Below are 19,058 nucleotides of genomic sequence, written 5' to 3' on the forward strand. Positions count from 1 at the left end.
ACAAGTTCGAATCCCGGCCCCGGGTCACCTTCTGTGTGGAGTTTGCACATTCTCCCCGTATCTGCATGGGTCTCACCCTCACAACCCAAAGATGTGCAGAGTAGGTGGATTGGCCCTTAACTGGAAAAAAAAAATGGATACTCTAAATTTATTTAAAAAATAATAAAATTGGACAGATGGAGAGAAATTGTTCCCATTTGGTGGATGGCTCAAGGAGTGGCGAACTCTGTTATAAGGTGAATGCAAAAGAGCCAATGGTGGCATGAGGAAAACTGTTTCCACATGGTGAGTGGTCACTGCCTGAGAGTGTGGTGGAGGCAGGTTCTTTTGGGGCTTTCTGAAGGAAATCGGATGAGCACCTGAAGATAAAAAATTTATAGGACAATGTGGAAAGGGCAGGAGAGGGGGGCTGAGTGGCTTTTGTAGAGGTCTGGTGCTGACATGATGGGCAGAATGGCCTCCTTCTGTGCTATAGCCATTCTATAATTCCAAGATCCTCTATTAAAATTTTTGTTGGGTCTTTATCAAGCTTGTCTTCACTGCCGACCTTGAAACTTTCTTTCTAAAGTAGTTGAGTACGAATAACACTGATATGCTTATTTTTACAGATATAGTTGCTGGATTTGGACTGTTCAGCTGACCTTAAACAACGTCCTGCCTGTCATCTTGTCTGTAAACCTTTGTCCATACCTCGAAACGTCATCAATATAAATCCCAGTATCACTACTATTAAAATGATTCAGTACACCACCAGTATTTTAGAACCCACAGAACCACAGAAGTCTGCAGCGCAGAATATGGCCACTGGGTCGTCGTGCTTGTGCGAGCCGTTTACTGGAGCATTGCAGAGCTAATCTCCCTGTGCACCGCCCCCCCCCCCCCCTCCTCCATGCCCTGCCCTCTCCACAACCTGGTTTCATCGCCTATTTAAACCATCTATCTTTACTTCCCTAAAGTCCGCCGTGATCTCAGCCTCAAGCACTTTCCGTGGCAACGCATTCCATGCTTGAACAATTCTCTGCATCTTAAAAAAAAAAAATCCTCTTCAAATTCTCTCATTGACAGTTTTAAACTGACAAACTTACAACCAAATTCCCTGTTCGCCCTATAAAACACTTCTTTGCTTCAGTTGAATTAATTCCAGTCTCTCCTCATAACTATTATTTCCATCCTTGGCCTCATCCTGGTAAACCTATGATGAACTATATTTTTCAAGTTCTCTTTGCAATGTCCAAAGTAGCACATGCAGTACTCTGTGATCTAATCACTATTTTGTACAAAGTTATCATAACCCAATGTACTCTTTTCACAACCCATCCCAGCCAATACATTCATAAAACCCAAAGTGCTTTTTTGTTGCCTTTTTACACGTTTACCTGCCTGTATGTGAAGTTCCAAGGAATTATGTATGAGTACCTGGAGTATCTATGTTTCTCCACAATGTTCAGCGTCATACCACTGCGTTTATAACTGCCATTCTTGTATTCCTACTGAATTGCAATATCTCGCAATTCTTTGTACTAGGTTGAAGCTGCCAAGCTGCTTGCTAAACCAGCTAACTTGTCCTTGTTTTTGTTACGTTTCTTTCATTATGCTCCTCACTATGTGCCAAATCTGCTATTTTTGTACTGTTAGCACATGTTAAGATTGCACTGCCAATGCCCGGGTCCATGAACGCTGCACTGACCCCCTAACTCTTACCCCATTTGCGTGGGTTTCCTCCGGGTGCTTCAGTTTCCTCGCATAAGTCCCAAAAGATGTGCTATTCGATAATTTGGGCATTCTGAATTCACCCTCCATGTACCCAAACAGGCGCCGGAATGTGGCGACTAGATTCTTTTCACAGCAGTTTTATTGTAAGTCTACTTGTGACAATAAAGATTATTATTGAAAAAAAACCTCCTCAAATCCGAGAACGCCCATAGATGCAAACATTTCCTCTCCTGGTCTGCCTGCCTATGCAGGCGTACTTTTTCTGCTCTCGCATGCTTGCAACCTTTGGAGCAGGTCTTTTGTAAGGCAACTTATTGAGCATCTTTTTAACAAATCCAGATGCACTAATATTTGGTATTGCAGAATCTTAGGGCACAGGAGATGGCCATTCAGCCTATCATGCCTGTGACAGCATTTTGAAAGACCTATCCAATATAACACCTCAGCTTTATCCCCATTACCTTGCAATTCAGTCCACTTCACATCCACGCCAAATTCCCTTTTGAAAGTCCCCAAGGAATTTGATTCTGCCGCCATTCCATGCTGTGTGTTCCAGATCTCACAGATCTTTGTGAAAAGGGGTTTCATTCCTTCTCTCGTTCTTTTGTTAACTTTAAACCTATGACAACAATACAATGAGTGGTCTTGGCAGGGTGGATGTGGAGAGGACGTTTCCTCTTGTGGGAAATTCTAGAACTAGGTGCCACTGTTTAAAAATAAGGGATCACCCATTTTAAATGGAGAAGAGGAGAACTTTTCTCTCAAGAGGATCGTGAGTCTTTGGAATTCTCTTCCTGAAAGGGTGGTCGCAGCAAAGGCAGAAGTGAATAGATTCTTGGTAAGCAAGAGGCTGGTAGGTTACCAGGGATAGGTGGGATGCAGATTTGAAGTTTCTATCAGATTAGCCATGATCTTATTAAATGGCAGAGCAGGCTCAAGGGGTTAAATGGTCTACTCCTTCTCCTTGATTGTAGGTTTTCAAGCAACTAATCAAATCCCTATGATGAACTATAAAAATGAGAGAATTTCACATTATAACCTCTTTTCTGTGAAGATATTTCTTCTATTTCAACCTCTTTAATAGTTCAAATGAAAACTGAACTTAATGCTTTAGAGCTCTCGAAACTAAGGTTAACCTGGACAAACGTCTCTGAGCAATACCAAATGCCTCGTTCTCTTTTTGCTAAGTAGGATAACCAAACGTTTGCACAATACTCAGGATATAGCCTAACTGGCCATCTAGCAAAATTTAAATCGCTCTAAATAATGGCAAAATACAGTAGATGCTGGAAATGTGAAATAAATTTGGATTGCGGACCTGCCTTCCTTCTATTCTCCGAATCCCATCTTTTATTTCCATGTTTGTCCTTTTGTCATTTAATTAACCATATCTTAGATCATTCTCCTTGTTCTCCCGCCTCCACCCCTGTCCTCTTTTCCCTGTCTCTGCATTTTCTTAAAAGCTGTTCATCTCCAACATTTTCCAGTTGACCATTGACCTGAAACATTAGCTCTGTCTCTCTCTCTCTCCACATACACTACCTGCCCTGCTGGGCGTTTCCAGCATTTACTGTTTTCATTTAAATAACTTGGTCTGATTAAAATCGAACCCTTTTGAAAAGCACTCCCAACTCTTACAAGTAGTTTCACCCTGATTGCGTGGAAGACAATGATTGAGAAGCTTAAATGCTTTTACGATGATCCAAGAATATTAGAAATAAAAAATTGGAGCTGGGGATTCATGCAGCTAATGTAAACATTTAGCATCAGCAACACAAAACCATGCAGACAAAAAACCTGAAAATCTCACTCAGACAGCAGTCCCGGGTGACAAAAAAAATGTTTATGTTCCACACTGGAAAGTTAAAGATGAGAAAAAAAATGCTTCAAGTTTCTGAATGTTTGCCATTGCTTAAGTATAGCTATGTATAGAACAATGGTGTGAGAGGGGGCTAGGATGGTCTAGAACATTTTATGAAGTTAGGTTTAAATTGAGCTGCCATTGCTAAGCGGCAGGTGATGAGAAATGAAGAATGCTCGCTGTAAGGAACTCAACCTTACCATAACAAGATGCTGCATCTGTACAGAAACTTGGAACATTGTTTCAAAAAAATCCAGGAGGCCCCTCACAGGAGCATGAATTAGAGAAAATATGACACTGAGACACAGAAGGAGACACTCTGACGAAACCTATGGTCACCTGTCCAATAGGTAGGTTAGAAGGAGAGAGGGAGGGAGAGAGGGAGGGTTAGGCAGGAAATTCCGGAGCTTAGGCCTTTGCCAGCTGAAGGTGCAAAGGCAATGGTGGAGTGATGACAATCAGAATAAAAGAGCGGTGTGACAATATTCAAAATGCAGGTATGTCCTTTGAAGAGTAAAGAGCAAGATCTTGCTTCAGGGTGAATTGAAAGCAGATGATGCTCATTGAAGCCTGGGCTTAAGAGCTGGGTTTTTCTCCAGTGAGGGGAGTTGCTTCTGGCATGAGAGAGGATCCAGAAGGGTGGAAACCAGCATTGAACCAGTACTGAACTATAGTATCACAATAGAACAACTGAGAATCATCAGAATGTCTCTTGCTGCCTGATTCGGTGAATGGATATTCACCTGTTTAACATGGTCTGTATTACTCTTCCCCATAATTGGGGACACCCATTTTCTCTGATATACACATCATCAGGGCATTGTTCTCACATATGATGTTGTGCACTGGAGTCACAACTCTGCAGCGATACCCCTTTGCAAACCATTTGTTGCCAACAGATGCAATACCACACAATCCCTGCTGGTGGTGGTCCAGAGCTATCAGAGATCACAGCAGTACCACAATTCTGTGGTACTGACGTGAGATGTTTATGTGTATTCTATATCCAAATAAATATTTAAAAACAAGCTCACTGCCTCCTTTTTTTATCTGCTTAGTTCAATAATGAGATGCCACTTTCCAGGAACTTGCATCACTCTCTAGTGATCTCAGAGGCCAATGGCTCTTAATTGACTGTTCGGTCTGCCTTGCACCATCTCATGGCTGACCGCAATCGTGGCCGGGATTCTTCCCCAACCGGCAGGCGGGCCATGCCGGCGCCAAAGAGGTTGTCGGGCCGCCCGGAAGTTGCGGAATCCTCCGCGCTTCCGGGGGCTAGGCCAGCGCTGGAGAGGGTTGGCACAGCGCCAACTGGTGCCGAAGGGCCTCCGCCAGCCGGCGTGAGTTGGCGCATGTGCGGGAGCGCCAGCGTGTTCTGGTGCATGCACAGAACCGCTGGCGTGCTCCCTTCGCATGCGCAGGGGATTTCTTCTCCACGCCAGCCATGGCGGAGCCCTACAGAGGCCGGCGCAGACAGAAAGAGTGCCCCCACGGCACAGGCCCGCCCGCAGATCGGTGGGCCCCGATCGCGGGCCAGGCCACCGTGGGGGCCCCCCCTGGGGCCAGATCCCCCCGCGCCCTCCAAGGACACTGCAGGCCGCCCTCAGAGCCAGGTCCCGCTGGTATGGACTTTGTGTATTTCACGCCGGCGGGACCGGCCGAAAACGGGCTCGGCTCATCGGGGCCCGGAGAATTGCCGGGGGCGGGGGCCGCTGCCAAAGGCCCCCAACAGGCGCAACGTGATCCCCGCCCAAATACCGGCGCCGGAGAATTCGGCAGCCGGCGGCAGGGCGGGATTCACGCTGCCCCCCCGCCGATTCTCCGACCCGGCGGAGGGTCGGAGGATACCGCCCCTTGTGTTTTTCTAATGTTGTCACACCATTTGAGAAATCAGATTGGACCAATAGCGAGAAACGCGCGTGTGTTCCTCTGGCACAACAGTTTTTGTGCGCCCGGAGGATTCAATAGGGTGAGTGCTGGCGGAAGATCCGATCTGAGGAACGGCAGGCAGCAGGTTTAATCAGCAGCTGATAAAAGCAAATTACTGTGGATGCTGGAATCTGAAACAAAAACAGAAAATACTGGACAATCTCGACAGGTCTGACAGCATCTGTGGAGAGAGAAGGGAGCTCACGTTTTGAGTCTGGCTGACTCTTTGTCAACACTGGAGAGAACTGAAAATAATCCAACTGCTCCACCTCCTCTCTCTCTCTCTCTCCCCCCCGCCCCCCCCCACACCCCACCCCCCACACACAAACACACACACAAACATACACAGCAGTTTCAATCTGACCCAATTCCAGTCTCTCCAGCTTTGACAAAGAGTATGACACACAGGTTTCCCTGACGCATGGCAATCTTCTAACCACAGTTCTTTAACATTGACTAACAATGCAACTAATTAGTTGCATTGTTAGTCAATGTTAAAGAACTTACCGATAACTGGCAAAACAATAACTTTACTGATTTATTGATCTCTTTTTGCATGAGTACTTGATTTATTCTGGAGAGCCAAATGCAGCAGAGTGGGCCAGAGGTGAGGGCACAGACCACTAAGACCTCATTGACATAGGATTTAAATTAATAACTAGTGATGTCCCACAAGGTACTGTGCTGGGATCGTAACTATTCCCTATTGATGGCTTAAATAACACAAGAACAAGCCACATATCCAAGTTGGCTGAAGACACAAAGGATTGCTGATATAGTTAATAGCATAGAAGTGAGAGACCTTGATGGATTACGGGAGTGGACAAAACTGTGACAAATGTGTATCAGTGCAGGTTTTCCATTACAGACCAAAAATACTGATATCTGGAACAAGGAACAGTGGGGGCCCAAGAAGATTTGAGGTCCAAGTACACAGGTCACCAAAATGCAGCAGTCAAAAAAAAAATCCAAAAGGTGAATAATACTTAACTCTTTCTTATAGCAGGGCAGAATATAAAGGGGAGGAAGTTTTACCAAAGCTACAAATGCCCTGGTTAGACCACATCTGGGCACTGTGTACAGATCTGGGCACTGCGGGTGGTTCTGGGCACTGAGGACTGTTCTGGGTGCTGCAAACAATTCTGGGCACTGTGGACTGTTCTGGGTGCTGTGTTTAGTTCTGGGCACTGTGGTCAGTCCTAGGCACTGCATATAATCCTGAGTACTGGGGACAGAGTTGGATACTGCACCTCAGAAAGGAGATATTAGTCTTGGAAGGAAAATAGCACAAATTCACCAGAATGTTACCAGGGCTCCAAAGATTAAGGGCGTGATTCAGCGGCCTGGTGTCGGGACGAGGCCGTTGAACCTTGCGAGAGACCTAAGTCGAGATTTATGATGCTCGCAACGTCTAGCGTTGCGTCATGATCTGGATCTTGCTCATGCTGGGCGAGATCCAAGTTCATTCAAATATGTGTTTGCTGGATTCACCCGGAGCCCGGGATTCACCAACCTCACCAGTCAGGCCTCAACCGGATGCTGTTTGGTACGGGTTCACAAAGTCATGAACCAACCGTGATGGCACCTTGAGGGTCTCGCTGGGGAGTTGGGGCTGCCAGGTGGTTGGACACTGGGCAGGGCGACACCCGGCACACTCCCGGGTGCCGGGTGTGTTTAGCACAGGGCTAAATCGCTGGCTTTGAAAGCAGACCAAGGCAGGCCAGCAGCACGGTTCAATTCCCGTAACAGCCTCCCCGAACAGGGGCCGGAATGTGGCGACTGGGGGCTTTTCACAGTAATTTCATTTGAAGCCTACTTGTGACAATAAGCGATTTTCATTTCATTCATTTCATTTCATCCCTGGCACATAGGCACACTGGCACTGCCAGCCTCGCAACTTGACATTGTCACCCTAGCACTGCCAAAGTGCCCAGGTGGTACTGACAGGCTGGCAGGGGCTCTGCAAGGTTGCCAGGCTGGCAGTGCCAATGGGCCCATGTGCTGCCAGGTTGCCCATACCAGGGTTCGGGCCCGAGGGGGCAGCTTAACCATTAGAAGTGGGGTGAGGGGGGGGGCCAGAGGACCCTGTAAGAGGTAGGTTGGGTGAAATGGGGGGTTCCTGAGACCGCAGTGGGGGTGCAATGGTGGGTTAAAAAGTGCGCCCTGATCTGCGAGTAGGCCTCCTGCACTGGTGAGCTCAGACCCGTATCACTAGAAGGGTGCCACATCCAAAGAGCGCAATTAAAAGTCAAGAGAATGTAGCCAGTGTAGAGGTGGATGACCCTGAATATAATTTTGTGCTTTAGTTTGGACGCGGCAGCCAGCCCCGCATGACAATAACCACTGGCTGCTTGGAAGTAAATGGTCTTGTAGATACAGGTGCATCTGTCAATGCCATGGGAAACTTCATCTCATCCCCTGAAAATCAGGGAACTCAAAATCTTCCCTCACAGCAGCGACAAAACACTGAACGTCTTCGGGACCTTTGAAACACCAGAACGAATGCTGTATTTTATGTCATACCTGGAGAATGAGACATACTTATCAATTTACACAGCAATTGAGCTCCACATTACTGCAGTGCACATGCACACCAACGAGAATGCTGCTCACTTTACTAGTATCAGCAACATTGAAAGGTGCTACACACAAGTTGCATGTAAACCCTATTGTGCTCCCAGGCAAGCATCAATGTGGTCGCGTATCATTTCATGTCAGAAAGCAGACGGAGAACAAACTTCCGCACTTAATTGAGCTTGACATAAATGAGAAAGTGGGGGATGAACCTCCTCCTTTGGTCTCGTCCATTCAGGTCGACAAGAATCAATGTTGATATGCAGTCATCAAATCAAGCCACACGAGAAAGACACTTAATATCGACAATCGGTGATATCGTGGTGCTAAACATGTCACTAAACTTGACTTCAATGCAAGCTACCATCAAATCGAACTTGTAGAAGAATCGAGGTATCTTACAGCATTCTTCATTATTTCAATACTTAACATTTGGAGTCAGCTCAGCAGCTGGGGTACTTTGGCATATGCTTCAGGCTGTACTTCGAGGGGCTGAAGACATGCTGAACATCAAGGGATGACATTCCCATCTACAGACACTCACAGGTCCATTCGAGCCGTGCCTACACATGGATTGGATTGGATTGGATTTGTTTATTGTCACGTGTACCGAGGTACAGTGAAAAGTATTTTTCTGCGAGCAGCTCAACAGATCATTAAGCACATGAAATGAAAAGGAAATAAAAGAAAATACATCATGGGGCAACGGTAGGTACACAATGTAACTACATAAGCACCAGCATCGGGTGAAGCATACAGGGTGTAGTGTTAATGAAGTCAGTCCATAAGAGGGTCATTTAGGAGTCTGGTAACAGTGGGGAAGAAGCTGTTTTTGAGTCTGTTCGTGCGTGTTCTCAGACTTCTGTATCTCCTGCCCGATGGAAAAAGTTGGAAGAGTGAGTAAGCCGGGTGGGAGAGGTCTTTGATTATGCTGCCCACTGTGCCTGCATCATCTAAGAGAATGTATCCCTGAGCAAAGACAAGTACTTGTTCAATGAAAGCAGAATCAAATTCCTGAGTCGTGTGTTTGACAGCAAAGAGGTATCACCTGATTTATGGGACGTTGAAGCCTTTGCCAACACTATGCATTTGACAAACATGCAGGAAGTCCGGTGTTTGCAAAGACTCTTAGAAACATACATAGAAAATAGAAGCAGGAGAAGACCATTCGGCCCTTCAAGCCTGTTCCGCCAATCATTATGTTCATGGCTGATCATCAAGTTCAATATCCTGATCCTGCCTTTCCCCCATTTTCCTTGACCCCTTTAGCCGCAAGAGTTATATCTAATTCCTTTTTGAAATGACACAATGTTTTGGCCTCAACTACCTTTTGTAGTAGTTCACAGATTCACCACTCTCTGGGTGAAGAAATTTCTCCTCACCTCAGTCCTAAAAGCTTTACCCCTTATCTTCAAACTCTTCACATACTACCATGGCTTGATTCCTGACCTCGCTAAGTTATCTGCCCGACATTATCAGTGCGGCTTTAGATGTTCCAGAGGAACCAATGATGGTCTTTGTTGCCAGATAAATCCAAGAAAAATGTTAAGCAGAGCACCAGGAAATCTTCATTGCATTCATCAACTTGACCAAAATATTTGACTCAGTAAATCATGAGGCGCTATGCATTCTGATCCAGAGATTTGTATATTCAAGGATCATCATCACAACCCTGCAACTGCTTCAGGATGATATAACTGCAACTGTTTAGAGTGTCAGATCTGCAACAGATCCCTTCAAATTTCAGACTGGAGGTCAAGCAAGGCCAGATGATGGTCCCCATAGAATTTATAATCTACCTGACAGCGGCTATTCACCTCAAATATCAACTGCCGTCTGGTGCAAGTATTAATTACCACCGAGATGGAGAAATCATTAACCTCAGTCGCCTCTATGCCAAAGTTAAATTGACCACTATAAACATGCACAATCTAGAGTTTGCAGATGACTGCAATGGCGTAGCCTGCTCTGCACCAGATTTGGAAGCCACTTTCAATCTCTTCAAATCTGCAGACAAGAAACTTGATCTGTCCTTGAATGTCGCCAAAACAAAACTCATATACCAACTCAAACCTGATCAGTCAAATGTTCCACCTCCCATATATGCTAAAGGAGAGACTCTGGAATATGTTGAGAACTTCCCAAAACTTGACAGATATCTCTATCAAAAGGACAGCATTGACGAGGAGGTTTGACATGAGATTGATCACTCTGGCTCTAATTGTCTACAAACTAGAGCAGGGAGTGTTTGACAACAAAGACTTCTGTCAGTTAACAAAATTCCTACTGTACAGAGCAGTTGTCGTCACCACACTCTTGTACTGCAGTGAGACTGGGATAGTGTATAAGCAACAAACCAGAGTGCTCAATAAATTCCCTCAGCAATGCCTCCGCCACATCCTCCAGATTCAATGGGAGGACTATTGAGTAACTGAGAGTGCTTTTTGAAGCCAGTTCCAGCAGTATTTGGGCAAAACTCCTGCAAAATCAACTAGAATGAATTGGACATGGTGTGTGCTGGCGTCTGGAAGGTTTCTGCCCCACCAGGTCCTGTTTACTGAACTTTCAAATGGCCATAGTTCCTGAGGAGTACCAAGAAAATACTTCAACGACACGCAGAAGCTCTCCTTGAAGCATGGTAACATTGGCATTAATGACTGGGAGGAGCTTGCTACCGATTGTTCAAAATGGCGACAACTTGTCCATCAAGATTCATTGTGCTTTGCGTTCAAGTGTCGTAATGATGAGACACAGCAGCAAAGGAAAGAAAAGGAAGCAATTCCTTCTCTCTGGACCCCACTATCCTGTGGGACATCCTGCCCCATGTGCACAAAGATCCACGGGGAGAGAATCGACCTGTTCAGTCTCGTGAAGATCCATGTCAGAAACTCACCACCCTAAGCAGACATCATCCTCGAATATCGAGTCAGCCAAAATCACCGATGATCTCTGTCCACCTATGCCATCTGACAAATGAGAGCCCCAAGTGGGAGTGGGTTAAATCATACAAATGGGCTGTGGATCAGGTCAAACAAAAATTTCAGCAAGTTTCACAAATTCTAATTTGATCCATTAGAAAACCACCCAGCTAGTTGGGATGCAAGAGCTGGGCTTAGATACAGTTCCCATGCAGAAAGGCAAGGCAGTTAACCCACCAATTGTTGTGATGGTAAGCCAATTACTAATACCCACTGAGCAAAATTAATCACAATTGGAGAGAGAAGCCCTCTCAATCACACGGGGTATCTTACACTTCCATCTCTAATTTTATGGAAGCGAATTTGAAATAATAACCAATCACGGACCACTAGGGAGCTTTTTCAACAATTCAAATAATAAAGCACCCACTCGATTAGAGCATTGGATATTCAAATCTACAAGGGAGGAGTTACGTGTTGAGTATCTGCCAGGAAAACTCGTCAATGGATTATCTTTTGTGACATCCGTTACCGACAGTATGTCCTACTAGTCATGAAGAAAGCGACGGTGCTGCTCCGATTCTGACATCTTTCTTGCACAACCTTGATTTTCATCGCTCCACCACTGGTGGCCATGTGCGGTGATTGTCCCTTTAAGGGCAACACAGCAGAGTAAGGGTCACCTGGTTTGAATAACCTTTTGTGCTGTCCTTAAAGGGACCATCACCACACCATGCTTTCAGCTGCCAAGGCCCTCACCTCTGGTATTCCCTCCCTGAATCTCTCCACCTCCCTTTCCTCTTTTAAGTCGCTCCTGAAACCTATCTCCCTGAGGAAGCTTTTGGTAAACTGTCCTCACATTTTCTTGTATGGTTTGATGTCAAATCTGTTTGACTAAATGCAAAATACTGCGAATTCTGGAATCTGAAACGAATACAGAGAATGCTGGAAAAACTCAACAGGTCTGACAACATTTCTAGGGAGGGCAACACAGTTAATGTTTTGAGCCCGACTCTTCTTCAGAATGAAAGGGAGGGAATATGTGTTTGATTATATACTGTATGAGAGGGGGAGTATACACTGTACAAATACAAGCTGATGTTTTCACAAGGGCAACAGTTTTGGTGGCATGAAAGCAGTTTAGGTCTCGGCTCATACATGTAGAATGGATATTTGATCCAAACCCTAGAGGCTGCCTTGGAGCTGTCCACCAATCAGGCCAGTGAGAAGAGTGGGGCCAATTGTATTCCAGATGTGGTGGGAGAGGGTAAAAAGATCACTGATACTCAAAATAAAAACACAACGCAAAGTATCACTTCCCTTCGTTCAGGCCACCATGTCCATATCACCTCCACTAAAAGTAACAGTAAATATTATTACTGGAATCCGATAGCATTACTGCCGGGATGTGTTGGCACATTGCAACATGTGACTCTGATTACTGCATTTTGTGAAGATTTCCTGGCAGATTTTCGAGACCGGCAGAATTTTTAAAAAAAGCACAAAGCACAGGAGACCAGAAGCAATAATATCTCAACATATTCTGTGCCAGTGTGATGGATAGGAGCTTTATTTAGCTCCGGAAAAGCAGCAATGACGTTGTTAGCTAACCGAGCAGAAATGACTCTTGCGAATTGGAAAGTTCTAGTCTGGAGCATTCAAGTACTTCTTCTGCTAGACATCTACTTTGGGATGCACACAAGTAGCTACCACCAAACCTTCAAGTGTTCTACCCATAGGTGTGAACCCAAGCAAGTGTGGAGGACAGCACGCTATTTGGCAACAGGATGCATCACGGCCGAGCCGCTAGCAAAATGGCGACCGTCTGAAAGTGAAGGTCATTGGAGCAAGTCAGTGAAGGACTGCCAGCGACCATAACACAACTCAGTACATTCAGAGGGAAGAAAATACATCACAAAACAGAAATGGGCATCAGGGAAATCAATTCCACTCGCCTATGCAATGAGAATTCCAAGGGCAAGTTCCTTCATTCTTCAGAGACTTGTTTTGAAAATCAATGTAATTTTTGGTGTAATTGGAAGGAAGAAAATATGAGAATATGTAAAAAGAAAAAGACCACTTAACTCAGCAGCAAAGCAGAGAAAACCCCTTCCATGTTCTCTATTCATGGATTCTTCAAACCCACCCTCCCCTACCACACCAAAGGTAAACATGCCAAACTCCAAAATATCACTCTAAACTTCCTACATTTATATATCTCAGAGCCTGCCTTCCTGCACACACAGTTTGCACATCCTTAACAAGTCAGGATTCCAGTTCCGCAAGTGAACTGGATCCAGAAAACTCAATCCTGCTTCGAAACACTTTGTGCTTTGAATATCTTTATTTCACAGTTTCTTCCATCTTGGATCCTGCAGGAACACCACAATTCTGTCTCAACTCAAACCTTGCTCGAGACACCCACCTGGTGCACTCATCTTCCCGCTGTGGTCTCACTGCACCCTCCTACACCGTTACAATGAAAATGAACCCGCAAAATGGTAATATGCTGGAAGCGAAGGTGGTTAGAATACTTCATAGTCCGAGCAGTTTCGAGGAAGGACGGGAGATTAGTGAGGAGACAACAGAGTCATAGAATGCAGGACTCCTTCTGCTTAAAGTACCAGCTTACCTCACATGACTGGATGCAGTGGATAAAATGGGGTTCTGGGTACCATTGCAGCATTCCTGTGCACACCATACTCTGCAAGGAAACAAACTCACGTTATTTCATTTGAGGTAACAATAAAACTAGAAAGTGAAGGTCATAAAGAATATACTTGCTTTAATATGGCAACTTTTATGACCCTCGGAATGTCTTAAAGTGCTTGACAAACAACAAAAGTATTTTGAAGTTTAGTCATTTTTGTAATGTGGGGGGACACAACACAACCAATTGTGACAAGTTTGTACACTCAAGCTGCCGTTCATTCAGAAGGACAAATGTTGTCCTTTGAACTGTCACATTTCACAGAGGCCGTTGTCCACCATCATGTCATCTTCTGCTGTTACGACTAGTTCCAGGTGTTCTATGCGATCATTAAGCAGCTGCAGTACCCAGTGATCATCAGGAATCAACAAGTGGCTGCAGTTTGGAGCAATATAACAGCAGGTTACAGCACTGGATCAGTTCAAATGGTTCAGATTTCCAGATTCTACAACTGAATAAGCTGAAAGTCTGGGCTACTGCTCACTTGCACCAAGTCCTGCTCAATGCCATGACCTGCACAGGTCTCAGCCAAGGCCAACACTTGATGCTCATCCTTAATTGTGCTTGAGAAGGTGGTGGGGAGAAGCCTTCTTGAGCCGCTGCAGTCCATGTGGTGTAGGTACACCCACGGTGCTGTTAGGGAGGGAGTTCCAGGATTTTGACCGGGCCACATTTTAAGGAACGGCAATATATTTCCAAGTTAGGTTGGTGATTGGTGTTCCCATATATCTGTTTCCTTTGTCCTTCTAGATGGTAGTGGTCGTGGGATTGGAAGGTGCAGTCTTGTAGATGCACACAAGGCTGCCACTCTTCGTCGGTGATAGAGGGAGTGAACGCTTCAAGTGGTGGATATGGTGCCAATCATAGGGCTGCTTTGCCTTGCATGTTTTTGAGCTTCTTGAGTGTTGTTGAAGCTGCACTCATCCAGGTAAGCGGAGGGCATTCCATTACCCTCCTGACTTGTGCCTTGTAGATTGTGGACAGCCAGTGGGGAGTCAGGTGACTGGATCAATGCCAGATGGTCCACCTGGTTTAATTTCTTTTTGACTTTTATGTCGTGGTTTATACAACTGAGTGGCTTCCGAGTCCATTTCAGAGGGCAGTTAAGGGTCAACCACATTGAGTCTCAAAACACACGGGAGGCCAAATCAGGTCAGGACATCAGATTTCCTTCCTGAAACCAGGGGTGGGATGCTCCGCCCCGCTGCACCACATTTCTGTTTCACCCTGGCGGCGGGATGCTCCATTATGCCGGCTGGTCAATGGGGTTTCCCATTGGGGGACAGCCCCACGCCGTCGGGAAACCCCCGGGCTGCTGGCAAAACGCAGCATCCCGCCGGCAGAGAATCCCACCCCAGATTCTTTTTAATGACAATCCGAGAGTTTCGTGGTCACCATTACTGAGACTAGCTTAATTAAATTAAAATTCTACCAGCTGCTGGTCCTGGGGTTTGAACTCATGACCCAAGTTCATTCATCTGGGTCTGTGGATTAATAGTCCAGCACAACATTATCACAACACCATGTTCTCATGGCGATGTCAGTTGATGGATAAATATCAGCCAGGGCTTAGGGAGAATCTCTCCTGTTCTTCAAAACAGTCCCATTGATTGTTTATATCCACCAAAAGGGCAGATGGGACCTCAGGTTTAGCCAAATTGAAAAGACACTACCTCTGATAATGCAGTGGTCAGATTCATCCTGGAGTACCACATGAGAGTGTGCTTTGACTGATCCTCAGCTAACACAGCTTAACAACAATTAAGCTACAATAATACATAATTATATCCCATTTTAATTCTATTCCTGTCTTGGTGCATCCAGAGCTGTCCTGCTGTGCAAATGACCAATTACAGAGGCATGGATTTAGGAACTGTCCGGTGTCCCGAAGCAGGAGAGACGAGAACAATGTTATTTGTCTCCTTTACTGAAGTCTCAATCGTGTTTGGATAAGGTTTCAGGGAGACCATCGGTTCTGCAGCACCTCATTCCTAAGTGTCCAACATTCGAGACTGACCTCCAGTAGTATCATCATAGATATCACAATCCTACACAATAACCACCTCAATACAATCTAAAATCCAACACTATTCTCAGGAATGATGGGCGGAATTCTCCGACCCGGCGGGGGGTCGGAGAATTGGCGCGGTGCCGCGCGAATCGCGCCACGCTGCCCCAACGCCAGGACGCAATTCTCCGCAATGTGCCACAATACGGGTGTGCGCCGACTCTCTGGCCCGGGCCGGCGTGTCGGTTCTCCGGGCCGGATGGGCCGAGCATCCGTCAACAAAAAGCCGATTCCCGCCGCGCTGTTCTAACCTGCTGTGGGCCGGCGGGGACCTCACCGTTGAAGGGTCCGAGTGCGGCCTGTGGGGGAGGAGGGGGGGTCCGACCCCGGGGTGGGGGGGGGCTCCGTAGTGGCCTGGCCGGCGATCGGGGCCCACCGAAAGACGGGCCAGCCTCTCTGCCCCCCGGCCTTTCCTCCGTGCTGGCTCCTGTAGCCCTGTTCCATTTGGCATTCGGGCCGCCGCGGAGAAGAAGGCCACTGCGCATGCGCTAGTTGGCGCCGGCTCAACTGCGCATGCACGGACCCTGCGGCATTGGGTTCTGGCCGGGGTCGGCAGCTGGGGTGGCGGAATGGGGTCCTGGAACGGGCGCCAACGGCGGAGTAAAACACTCCCGTTTTTACTCCCGCGTCGGCACTTAGCTGCCCGTTGGGAGAATCTTGCCCAGGACCATGGGCGGGATTCTCCGACCCCCAGCCAGGTCGGAGAATCGCCGGGGGGCAGAATGAATCCTGCCCCCGCCGGCTGCCGAATTCTCCGGCGCTGGGGTTATGGCGGGGGCGGGAATCGCGGCACGCTGGTCGGCGGCTGCTGCCAGCACCCCCTCCCCCCCGCCGATTCTCCGGCCCGCGATTGGCCGAGTGGCCGCCCGTTTTCGGCGGGTCCCGCCGGCGTAAATCACAACAGGTCCTTACTGGCGGGATCTGGCTCCACGGGAGGCCTGCAGAGTCCTCGGGGGGTGCCCCACGATGGCCTGGCTCGCGATCGGGCCCCACCGATCTGCGGGCGGGCCTGTGCCGTGGGGGCACTCTTTCCATCCACAGCGGCCGCTGTCAACCACCGCCACGGCCGGAGCGGAGATCTCCCCTGCGCATGCGCTGGGATGACTCCAGCACACGCTGGCGCTCCCACGCATGCGGCAACTCGCGCCGGCTGGCGGAGACCCTTCGCCGCCTGATGGTATGGTGCCAAGCTCTTCCGCGCCTGCTGGCGTGGCGCCAAACACTCCGGCGCCGGCCTAGCCCCAATCGTCCGCACCTTCGGGGCGGCCCGACGCCAGAGTGGTTCACGCCACTCCTCGGCGCCGGAGTGGCCCGCCTGCCGGTTCGCGGAGAATCCCGCCCCACGAAACTCTTGGATGGTCATAAAAACCCATCTGATTCACTAATGCTCCTTTCAAGAAGGAAATCTTCTGTCCTTATTCCATTTGGCCTACATGTGATTTCAGACCCACTTCAATGCCCTCTGAAATGGACTAGCAAGCTACTCAGTTGTACCAACCACAACAGAAAAGTGAAAAAGAAATGAAACCAAATGCACCACTGGACATTGTATTATCACCGGAAAAGACAACGCCAAACCCAGGCCTGTTGGCCCTGTAAAGTCTTCCTTGCCAAAATCTGGGGCCTTGTGCCAAAAATGGGAAAGCTGTCCCACAGGCTAGTCAAGAAACAGCCTGACATAATCATACTCTATAGCTTATGTCCCAGACTCCTCTGTCACCATTCTTTGGGTCAATGCTGATCTGGCAGGATAGACCCATCAGAGGTGGTGACACTGTGGTGTACAGGAGATAGCTGCCTTGGGAGTCCTCAATATTGACGCCAGAGCCCATGAAATCTCATAGCATCAGGTCAAACATGGGCAAAGAAGCCTCCTGCTGATTATCACCTACTGCCCCATTTCAATAAGCACACGTTTCACAGCTCAGGGGAATGCAAGGCAGGAAATAGATAGTCATCAAAAGCCCAAACAACTGGAGGATTTATTTTTTGTTTCCCTAGGCGAAAGAATCTGAAGGTGTGTGCGTGCGTGCTGCAAGATGGACAGAGCACAAGTGAAAACACAACTGACCTCACAAGGACCTGTGAAAAATGCAGCAGACACCATTACCTACAGCAAAAACCTCTGCAATCTGGACCAGGAACTGCCCGTGTAGGTCTTGTGTAAAGCTGGCCCTTATTAATGTGATTTATAATCTGGTACTCATGTAATTTATACTGTGCTTATTTCACATTCCAAGTGTCACTGCCTTATTGTGCTACAGAAAACAGCCATTTCCTCAACCTTAGGCTGTAAAAGATTCAGTTACACAGGGGACGGTCAGTCAGGTACTTTGCCTTACATAATCAGCTTTCAATCAGCCCAGAAGTGCAGCCGTCAATGTCATTTTGTCACAGGCCCATAGTTGCCAACTCTGGTTGAATGCAACTCTGGAACCTTCATCACATGACCTCCAATGTTTCTCTGACTAATAAACCAATGTATTCAAAGAGCATTAATAGAAACCACATCATTTCTTAAAGTGACTGTTCTCCTGGGTTTGCTCGCTGCAGCACCCTGGAGATCAACTAAGCTTTCCGGAGACTCTCGGGGCATTGCTGAAGGGAACCTTACGACAATTCTTGTAAATGGTGGACAAGCTTTAGGGAGTCAGGTGGTGAGTCATTTGCTCAGGATTCCCAGTTCTGACCTGCTTTGGTAGTCACGGTATTTATATGGCGAGTCCAGTTCACCTTCTGGTCAATGGTAACCCCCAGGATGTTGCTCGTGGGGGTTTCACTGATGATGATGCCACTGAATATCTGAAATGGTTAGAAGGTCGCTTGTTGCTCATTGCCTGGCATTTGTGTGGCATGAATGTTACTTGTCACTTATCAGCCGAAGCCTCAATATTGTCCAGGTCTTGCTGCATTTGGACACGGACTGTTTCAGTATCTGAAGAGTCACGAATGGGACTCATTATTGTCCAATCATCAGTGAACATCCCCACTTCTGACCTTATGATGGAAGGATGTCCTGAGATAGTGAAAAATGCTAGTTCATTCACAATCTTTTTTGTTAAGCTTAAAATGATTCTGATTATCCAGAATTACATTTCAGGTGGCTGACTGGATTAATACAGCATTATCCTCAAAATCAATTGTGATGGCAGAATGCTGTCAATGTTCATTTGGAAAGTTGATCCCTCTGCTTGCCAAGGGCTATTTGGGCACGGGCATGGAATATATCAGTGCTGCGCTAACTTAACTGGACCCAGAAGATGTGGGACAACAAGGCAATGCGGC

General features: G+C 47.0%; 1 protein-coding gene across 1 annotated transcript in view; it reads right to left on the minus strand.

The window, feature by feature from the left end:
• Positions 1 to 19,058, minus strand: part of pappa2 (pappalysin 2) — a 726,002-nt gene that overhangs the window by 94,450 nt on the left and 612,494 nt on the right. Inside the window, exon 20 of the mRNA XM_072511622.1 lies at positions 13,628 to 13,699. Coding sequence (XP_072367723.1) covers positions 13,628 to 13,699 — 72 coding nt within the window. The remainder of the gene's footprint in view (positions 1 to 13,627; positions 13,700 to 19,058) is intronic.

Source organism: Scyliorhinus torazame, chromosome 7 (genome assembly GCF_047496885.1).
Source record: "Scyliorhinus torazame isolate Kashiwa2021f chromosome 7, sScyTor2.1, whole genome shotgun sequence".
In the NCBI taxonomy this organism is placed as follows: domain Eukaryota; kingdom Metazoa; phylum Chordata; class Chondrichthyes; order Carcharhiniformes; family Scyliorhinidae; genus Scyliorhinus; species Scyliorhinus torazame.